This window comes from Fringilla coelebs (assembly GCF_963513975.1).
Source record: "Fringilla coelebs genome assembly, chromosome: 2".
NCBI lineage: Eukaryota > Metazoa > Chordata > Aves > Passeriformes > Fringillidae > Fringilla > Fringilla coelebs.
In genome coordinates, this window is record NC_140029.1 from 44,585,965 (window position 1) to 44,596,208 (window position 10,244).

A 10,244-nucleotide genomic window follows, 5' to 3' on the forward strand; every position below is an offset into this window, starting at 1 on the left:
CACATGTCATGTTTTGAAAACAGAGAACAGGTTATGTTTTGCCTAGAAACGTTAGATCTTTTTGATGAGCCTTAACTGCTAGGAAAGAGAATCCAATGTACAAACAGATTGTTTTGGCCAAAAATTTTAAAGTTCAGATACTCATTACTTCAGGATCTTACATTTGAAATATTTGCCAAGTGTTTATTCAGAAACTATTAAAAAATCACATGTGCTGGGATACATATGAGACATCAGTTGTCCCATCTTACAGTGATGCTGTGTTTATGAATATCCTTGCCATTGCCTGCTGCCCAAAGGGGTAAAGACATTTTATAGAGATGTGTACAGTCCATCATTTGGTCTTTCAGGATGCCAGTAAACATGTGGATCTGTACAAGTGCAATTGTACTTTACTAAACAATCATAAACTGGCTACAACAGTTGCAAAATCATTATATTTTGGTTAACTAATACAAAACCTTTTTAAAAAAAGAAAAAAATGAAACCGACAAATCAAAAATGAACCTTTTTTTACTGATAAAATGAATGCCTTCTACATGTCCCTCACTAGTTTGCCCAACCAGACTCCTGAGCAGGAGGTTGCTAAAAGACACATTTTTTCAATAGAGAAACATGATTTTTTTTCCTATTGTGATCAGATTTTATGTCTCCGATTGTCTGCTAAGATTTGGTCATAACTGGCATTGTCTATAGAGATTTAAAAGGTCTTTCTGATACTATACCAGATTTGGGAAAAAAGCTCTCACTGTAGTGCAATACTTTAAAGCAATCCACAACCTTTGGACCCCATCCTAAAAAAAACCCAAAAAACCAAAAAAAAAAACCACTCAAACATTCCAATATTTAATATTTTTACTTGTAAGAAGAATTCTGCATCCTCTTTCCTAATTTTTTTTGGGCTTTTGACAAACTTTGCCCAATGAGTGAGTCTCCAGAACTACACGCATTGGTAAAGTTGTACATGTGCTTAAGTGCCTGCAGGATGAAGGCCTAAGCTGGGACTTCTTTCACAAATCGAGATACTCAAGTGAGTTAAAAATTTGCAAGATTAGGCCCTAAAATAGTGAAGGAAAGAGAAATGCTAATGTGCATATAAAAATAGGTGCTACAATAAAATATTTTTTTTATATTTCATCAATAAGTTATTTTCACTAACCAGTTATGGATCATATATCTCTGCACTCTTAAATGATTTGTCCACATCTACAGTGATCCCTTTAAAGATCATAATATATATTTTTTTTAATTCAAAAGTCCAGAAAGTATACAAACACATCCTTAAAAAAAGGAAACCTTGTATTAAAGTCGGGGTGTGCTAATCTCTCCATAAAAGCCATTTAGACTCACCCATGGCTAAAAGGGGAAAATGTGCGCTGTACTCTTTAACCAGAGAGAAAACTAAAATAAAGAATGCCTGTAAAAGGAAAAAAAAAAAAAGGAAGAAAAGCAAGAAAAGAAAAAAAGAAAAAAAAAAGCACGACCTGAATGTGACCTGACAAGAAACCATGAAACCTCCTGCCACCTTCCCCAAACGCCCATGGACACCCGCACAATGGCAGTGTTGTGCCCATTTTACACAATAGGTGGTTTCCGACTTCCAAATGCAGTAACAGAGGAAAAAAAACCCAAAACCAAACCAAAGTGAACAGCACACCCTTTCAGAATCATTCCCCGAAGCTGAAAAGTCCTGTGCCAAGGCACTTCACCCTACAATAAAATGAATTAGAGGGGGAAAAAGAGGAGGGGGGCGAGGTGTGTGTGTGTAGGGAGGTCAGCATTTACGTTTCTTTGTTTTGCGTGTGGTTGTTAAATACAAATACTCTAGAGAAGGAGCTGCTGAGACTGGCGAGGGGACGGGGGGCGGGGGGCTGTTTCTCAGAACTGGCTGAATGTGGTCTGTTTTTCCAGCACTTCGAGGTAGTCCGGCTCTGCGTTTAGTTTTGCTTTTAGCTCCAGATACTCGTTCCTGTTGGGCTCTACATAGACAGTACTCGGGGGGCTGTAGAGCACCGTCTCCCGGAGCCTGGCGTCCCCCGGCCCCGGGTGCAAGTACTGGTGGGCACGCCTAAGGTCATAGTTGGGGGAGTACGTGTAGGCGGCGGGGAGCTTGGGGTAGTCGGGGAGGGTGGAGCCGGGTGTACCCAGCGTGGAGGGGGAGTGTTTGTCGGGCTCCAAAATGCCCCTGTAAAAGCGATCGGCGTCTTGCACCGGCGAGAGCAGCTCCTCCCGCGGCTCGATGGTGCTCACGCTGTACGCGGGGCTGCGCGCCGGCGCATCCTCCCCGCCGGGCGCCGGAGGCGGCGGGGGCGGCGGCGCGCCCCCCCCGGGTGGCAGGGGGTGGCTGCTGTAGGTGACCTTGAGCTCGTGAAGGTCTTTGTAATCCTCGCCCGAGTTGCCTTCCCGGGAGCGGTAGATGGGGTTCTTGCACATGTGGCCCAGGGGGTGCGGGATGTACTCGTAGACGTGGCCGGCGGGGGTCTTCACCTTGGGCAGCGCCGCGCCCCCGCCGCCACCGCCGCCGCCGCCGCCGCGGTGGGGCGGGTGCTGCTGGAGATGGGGGTGGTGGTGGTGGCCGCCGCCGCTGTAGACGCTGTACTGCATGTTGAAGGAGCTCACGTCGGAGTTGTTGGCGCTGGCGTGGTCGCCCTGGCCCTTCTTGCGCCGCTTCATCACCAGGACGAAGAGCCCCGCCGCCACGAAGACGGACATGATGAAGACGAGCAGCAGGCTGAGGATCAGCACCGAGAGCGGCACCGAGGAGCTGCCGCCGCCGGCGCCGCCCGCGGGCGCGGAGCCGCCCGCCGCCGCCGCCGTGCCATTGAGGCGCACGGTGGAGGAGGAGGGGGTGGTCCTGGCCGGCAGCTGGCCCGGGGACGGCGTGGGCGTGGAGACGACGATGTCCGAGTAGTCGGGGCACAGCAGCTCCGCCCGCACGGCCCGCATGTCGCTCTGGGCAAACTTCTTAGGGGACTCGCAGATAACCTGGTCCACCAGGACGCCGGTGTTGAGCTGTTCCAGCCACAGCTTCATGCCCACCACGTCGCAGGTGCAGTCCCAGGGGTTCTCGTGCAGGTCGATCTGCAGCAGGGATTTCAGCTGGTCCAGCACCCCGCTCACCGGCAGGTAGGAGAAGTGGTTGCTCCGCAGGCTCAGCCTGTAGAGAGACAGACCAGAAAAAATGTTCCCTGGCAAAGACCTCAGCAGATTGTTGTTCAAAAACAAGAGCTGAAGGTTGGGGACAGATTCAAAGGTGCCTGCCTCTATCTCCCGAATGACGTTGTACTGCAGGAAGAGGTACTGCAGGCTTTGCAGCCCATAGAACAGCTCTGGGCTCAGCCGCTCGATCCGGTTCCCATTCAGGTACAGCCTTCGCAAATTAGTTAAATCCCCAAAGGCCCGGTCCTGAATGACCGAGATCCGATTATTGCCCAGATGCAGCAAATCCAGCCCAGTGGCATCCACAAAATCTGCCCTGCGTACCAGCGCAATGTAGTTTTCCGTCAAATACATCTTCTTGGGATTATAGGGTTTGGGCTGCAGTTCAGAAATGCTCTCAATCTTCCTCTCCTGACAATTGACATTGAGGCCCAGGTCAGAAATCTGCAAGTTGCAAGTGCAGGCAGTGGGGCACTCCAAAGGCACCGGGGATTTGGTCTGGTAGGCAATGCTGGGGCCATAGTTGCTGTATCCCAGGTCTTTTGAGGGCAGGCGAGAGGTGGGGCGCACCCTTGTCTTGTTGGGTTGGCGGGTCCCTTTGGGGGGCTTCAAGGGAGATTTGTAAACAGCTGAAGAAGAAGTGGCCACAGAGTTGACTGAGGCCGGGGTAGTGTGGAAATACCCTGTAGTGCTCAATGGTGTTTGAGGTCTCATTTCATAATCAGAGATGAGCCTCCTGGGGCAAAGCTCCTGCTTAGAGACTTCATCCAAGTCTCGACCATGTAAGCGGAAAGGGGTCTCGCAAACCACATCTCCCACCAGCGCCGAGTATGAGATACTGTCCAGCCAATCCTTTAGAGCAATCAACTCACAAGAGCAATTCCAGGGGTTTTCCTCCAGCTGCAGCTCCACCACTTTATCCATGTGCTGCAGGAGGCCCACATAGGGCAGCAGCTTCAGCCGGTTACCCCTCAGGTCCAGGTGAGTTAAGGGCACAAAACGGAAAAGGTTGTTGGGCAAACTGGAGAGGAGGTTATCATTGAGAATCAGCACCTGCAACAGATGCAGCTTGCTGAAGGCGTTGGGTTCAATGACGCTAATGTAATTATAATCGACCTGTAGGTATTCCAAACTCTCTAGCCCAAGGAAAGTGTCATCCCGTAAAAGTTCCAACTTATTATTGTTCAAGTGTAGCCTCCTTAAACCTCTCAGACCATGAAAGGCCCCAGTTTCGATGTCTTGTATGTCATTGCTCCCCAGATGCAAAATCGAAGCCCCCGTGTAATTGACAAACTGGTTTGGGTACAGCCTGTTCAAAAGGTTCCCAGACAACAAGAGGTGGTAAACAGGGAACCTTGGTGGACTGATCTCAAAAAGGCTGATGATCCCTCTGTTTTCACAGCTCACTGTTAAGATGCTGTCCTTCTCCTCACAAGGACACGCATTATCACAGATTTCCCCATAATATTCGATGCTTTCTGCCCAGGAAAGGACTAGAGATGTTAAAGCAAATGCGATCGTCTGCAGCATCCAGATATGCATTTTTTTGTTGAGGTCCTGTTCCAAAGTTACTGTAGAGCAGCAAGCATACATTTTATTTCCTGTAAGGATAAGGAGAAAAAAAAAAAGTAGCATAATAGGGAAGCCCCATAACATTTGAAATGGAAACAAAGTTTATATATGTCTTCAGTAGGGTAGAGAATGGACTGTTCACCAGTCAAAAAACCCCCCTCCTGTCACTTCTAATTCCCACACTTTTGGAAACTGGATGACATGCCTTGATTAAAGGGTTGATAGGCAACTCCTTGTGAGTCAAATGCCTGCGGTGTCTAAAAAGGTGAGGTCACACTAGGAATTGCTCTGGTCTGTTAGTGTGGGGTGAATTTCAATGCTTCTTTGGATTTCCTTTTCACAACCAGCCCCATAAATATACATAAAATGGCTGTCAGTTCAGTTTCACGTTTCTAATTTAAGAGAAAAGAAACACCATTTTACCAGGTTTCCCACCTCCCCTATTACCCAGCTCCCCCTTCCCTTCAGAACCTCCCTGCTGAACCAGTGCACCAAGGTCTTCCCCTCCTTTTACCTTGATTTTAAACTGGTGATGGAAATACCATGGTAGGAATCCAAAGAAAAAATGCTCAGTGCTGAAAATGGCATCTTAATTCAACAGAGGGAATACTGACACATTCTCCACATCACACATTTTTTAAAACTCTTTTATGCTGGTGGTTTTTTCCCTAGCTGTACATTTACAAAGCACACACCCACCCACACAGACATGCACACACGCGCACACACACACACATGCACACACGCGCGCACCCCCAGATGACTTTTGTGCAGGAATTCTTCTGTAATGAGATTAAATACATTAACCTCCTACTTCAGTGCACTTAACAGCTCTCTTCAATTACGGAAATTGTGCATCTTTACAAAAGCAAGTAATGTTAATTGATATGTGATCCCCTCCCAAGTTATACACAATGTAACAGAGCTCATTTCAAGCAGAAATCTCCTGTTCTCTCTCTCTCACACACACATACATACTCTCAAAAGAAATGTTTTAACCACTCACCCAAAATTTGTGAAAAATGTAAAACATGCAGGTCATCTTCGGAGTCTCATCCATATCTGACATAGCGCTTATTCCCAATGTTCTGCAAAACTAGCCTGGTAGAAGTGGAGAGATCTAAATAGGTCTCATGAAAATATCTCATTGCCAACACTCCAAACATCAGAGTTACTGATTATAAGCAGCGATGGCTGTCAGTGCTCTTCATCCTTTAGGGAAGAAGACACCCAGGCTGATTAAAAGCCATGGAGGGTAGAAGGGAAACCCTACCATTGACCTACGTCAGTAATTTAATGTCCAAATTCCACCTAGCTAGAAACAAATCCTTTCCTTTTTTGCTGTCTTTCTGACTCCTCGTGGCTTTCTTCTACTTCTGCTAGTCTAAAAGCAATATGAATAGGGAAAATAAATGCATTTTGTGTGTCGGTAGGGGAAGACTGATAAATCATCAGGTTTAAATGCTGGGATCTTGGACCAGGCTTGCATTTTCTATCGTCCACCTCAGAGCTCCAATCCTCATGACACAACTCTGGTTTGGAGGAACGCATCCTAAAAAACGAGAAGTCTCAGTACTGCAAGACATCTCCTGTGGCATCAGGTTCAAGGCTGCAAAACTAGCACTTGCAGCAAAAGCAATCATGCAGCAAGAAATCGGAAGTCTCCGTGAATCTCTCTAATTCTGACCAGACGTCAACTGGATTGGAATTACTCAAAGCAAAAAGGCTTCACTGCATAAAGGCAGCAGAAATCTTACTCAAAGGCATGTATCTAGCATATTTTTTCTCAGCTCGATCAGATCCATTCATCCATTAACCAACAGTTCTTCGGAGAAGAAAAAAAAAAAAAACCCACAATGACAACCTATTGAAAACCTGCCCGGTCAGTGTTAAACTCCCAGGCATTTTACAACTTTAATTCAATTATGGTTAGCAAAAGAGGCAAATACAATTTTCCCTCCCTCTCCCTTTCCCCTTTCTCTGACAAAAAAAAAAAAAAAAAGGCGGGGGATGGGAGGTAAAGAAAATAAAGTTGTAGCTGGCTATATGCAAGGTTGCAATCCCGCCCTGGAAACCCCTCTGTGATGACTGTGTGCTGCTGTTCGCCAGCTCCCTACAGAGGTTCAGATTGAGGGGGGGGGGGGGGCAGGGGGTGGGGGCGACAGGGGGGAGGGGAGAAGAGGAAAGGGGTTGCATCGGGATTTTTCTTGCGTGTGTGTGTGGGGGGGATTTTTTTTTTTTCCCCGAAGAGTTCAACCCTTAGATTACCGCACTGCATATCCGGCTGGAAGCAGCTTTCAGTACCGCCGACAGCAGCAGCGAGCGAGCAGCTCCAGCCGGACACTGCCACCCAACTGAGCAGCACCCCGAGTCGGGAGAAATGGCTATCGCGGAAGGGGGGCAAACGGCGGGGAACTGGGGGTGGAAAGCAACAGCAAGGAAAAACCCGGCGGGGAAGGGGCGGGGGGGTGGGGGGACGGGGACGAGGAAGGCAGGAAGAAAGGAGGGAAAGAGAGCGAGAGAAAAGTCAAGCCCGGTACTTACTTCGCCCGAAATCTCCAGGGCCCAAGCATGGTGGCAGCCCATGAAGATGCCGACCCGCTGCGCGGGCGCTGCGCGGAGCCGCCGGGGCGGCGGAGGCGAGGATGGCAGCGCCGGGGAGCTCGGTGCGGAGCGCGCACGGGCACCCCCCGCACGCAGGCGGCGCCGAGGCACAGCGCGCGCTCAGGGGCGCGCACACGCGGCCACACGCGCCGCACACTCACACTCGCACAAGCGCGCGCGCGCGCCCCGGGAGCCGCGGGGGCGCGCCCGGCGCGCACGCGCGCTCCGGCGCGCGCCCGCGCGGCGGGGGCGGGGGCGGCCGGCGGAGCGCCGCGCTGTGCCCGCGCCGCCGAGCGCAGCGGGGAGGCGGAGGGAGGGGAGCGAGGGCGGGGCGGCGGCGCCGAGCGGGTGCGGGGGGGCGCGGAGGGAGGCGGGAGTGCAGGGCCCGCGGCGAGGGCCGCGCTGCTGGGCGGGTGTCCCCGGGTGACGGCGCGGCGGCGGCGGCAGCCGGCCCCGTGGGGCGTCGCGCAGCCAGCCCGCACTGGCACCCAGCGCACGGGCACACGCAGGCACACACATGCCGATGCGAGCGCGGCGCGCCCGCCCCGGCACTCCTCCGCCCCACGCACCCCGGGGCAGCGCTCGCACTTTCGCCAGCACGGGCCAACTTTCCCCCCGCTCCTTCACCGCTCTGGACGCTGCTCCCGCTGTCCGCTCCCCTCGGGCGGAGGTCCGCGGCCGTCCCGTCCTCTCCCGCAGCGCTCGCTGGCCGCGGCCGGGCGGCGCGGAGCGGAGCCGCGGGGAGGGGGGCGGCGGGAGCCGATGGCGCGGCGGTCGCCACTGCCGCTGCTCGCTGTGCGAGGGCTCCGCAGCGTTCGCGGGGACCGCGGGGAATTGGGTGGTCGCGGGGGAACAAAGTGTCGGGTTTCGCTACGCGCATTCTCCGATATCGGGGACGCGGGCGTGTGTCGGAGCCGTTCAGCTTCACTTTTCTCCTCTGCCCACCCCAGAGGCGGGTCGCGGACGGAGCCGGGGCACGGATGCAACAGTGGCATCTAAGAGACTCTGGCTACCCCCCATGCCCGCCGGGCCGCTCCCCGCGGCAGCGCCGGGGCCCGCGGAGCCGGCCGCGCTCCCGGGCGCTCCGGGCGGCGCGGTGCGGTGCGGTGCCTCCCGCCGCCGCCAGGTGGCAGCGCAGGGCGGCGGATGGGCCGCGCGGGGCGGCCGCGGGCGCTGCCCCCGGCTCGGGCCGCGCGGCGGGAGCGGCCGCGGCGGGCACGGAGGAGGCGACGCCGCGGCGAGCGCGTTCCCTTCGTCCCCGGGGGGATAACCGCCGTTATTAGGTGTGCGTGCCGGGCCACAGAGGGTTTTTCTGTGCCAAGGCTGGCTGTAGCTCTGGGTGCGGGTCTTTTTCCGATTAAACTTAGGGTTTTATTTTCGGCAAAATTGCGTGTTTGGCTGATCTTAAAAAAAAAAATAACTAGAAGGCGGTATAATTGCGTACGTGCAAAGATGTGCACGTGTTCGCATTTGCGTATTAATTGCTGTTCTGTGCTGTCTATATTATAGTACGTAAATCTAGTAGTACATAGTATATAAATGTAGTAAATCGAATGGTGTTATGCAGACAGGAACACATGGTGTACACCCCATGTGCACAGCACAGAGGTTGGAATCCAGCTTTAACTCAAAGGTAATGCTAGATGTGTGTGTCCCTCTGTTTTTCCTGTTCTAGTGTAAGCATTGAACAATACTCTTGTCTGTGGTATGTCATTTCTGCACGTCTGTATTTTCAGCAGACCTCTGCTAACTCATATCTTAACATCCCAACATGCTAAACCCAAAAGTTATTGCTAAAAAATAGTCTATTTTGTAATGCTTAGCTTTCCCTAAAAGGCATATTCATCTTTTCTGCAAACATAAAAGGAGTGTGACTCAAATCTTGTTTCCCTAAGCCTGAAATAAGCAAGATCTGTTTTTTGGATGGAAGACAAATTTCTTACATGAACCAGGTAATTTGCCTGGCCTTGTATATGCTCTTGGAAATCTTCTCTGTGGGACAAAGTACTTACTTAAATTCTTAAAGGATCACTGACTTTCCTGTTTTGATGCAAACCCAGTTAATTCAGTGGAAGGTTTTGAATGGCTTTAGATTGTGTTCCAAGGTGCTACTTTCAGTCAGGAAAAAATACCCAAACCACACCCCATACATTTTTTTTCCCACCTACATACGCTCTTTTAAGCTTTTCTAGTATGCAACATGGAATTTATGATGGTAGAACAAAAAAAATCACAGGTACTGAACAGATCAGTCTTACAGGATATGTCTTAGAGGAGTTTCTTATGGCTTCACTATTTTTGAAAAATATCTTTCTTTTGAATTAATAATTCTGCATTTTGAATATATGGGGTTCTATGCATATATGCTTGCATTTTTTAGGCCTGTCATATTTATAGCATCTGCCTGTGATTCTATGCTATTTTTCTCTCTGGCACAGAAAATTAGACACACATAAATACTTTTTTATTTGTAACAGAGAAAGATATTTTATATAACCTTGTCAGCTAGTCTGAGCTTAACTCCTTCCTGAAGCTGTTTTGGAGAAGTTGACATTTCATAACTCTGAAATCATGTTAAAAGCTATCATGTTAAAGTCAACATTGTAGATATATTTCAGAATAATTTTTCTGATCCTGTACTAGGGAGATATTAAAAAGTATAATAAGTAGAAAGTCTGATTTAATCAAATCTTACTTTCAAGTTGTTATACTGCTAGATGGTTTTAGTAGCATGTGGGAGATTTAAATAGTTATTAGTGTAGAACTATCATGCTGTTGTTCCATTCAGTCTTATTCTTAGTCCAAAAGTATTTCTGGAAGTGAAAAGTTATATCTGAATATTTGAACTAGAACTGTCATTTTAAACCAAAGAAAAAACATCAAACTGTAAATATTACTAAAGCTGTGAT

General features: G+C 50.0%; 1 protein-coding gene across 1 annotated transcript; it reads right to left on the bottom strand.

The window, feature by feature from the left end:
• Positions 1-1,878: 1,878 nt before the first annotated feature.
• On the bottom strand, positions 1,879-7,465 carry SLITRK5 (SLIT and NTRK like family member 5; the record flags this gene model as incomplete). The annotated part of the gene is made up of 2 exons (XM_084226277.1): positions 7,276-7,465; positions 1,879-4,760 (listed from the first exon to the last, which is right to left on the bottom strand). The coding sequence occupies exon 2, from the start codon at positions 4,750-4,752 to the stop codon at positions 1,879-1,881; it is 2,874 nt and encodes a 957-aa protein (XP_084082403.1). The 5' UTR covers positions 4,753-4,760; positions 7,276-7,465.
• Positions 7,466-10,244: the final 2,779 nt, after the last annotated feature.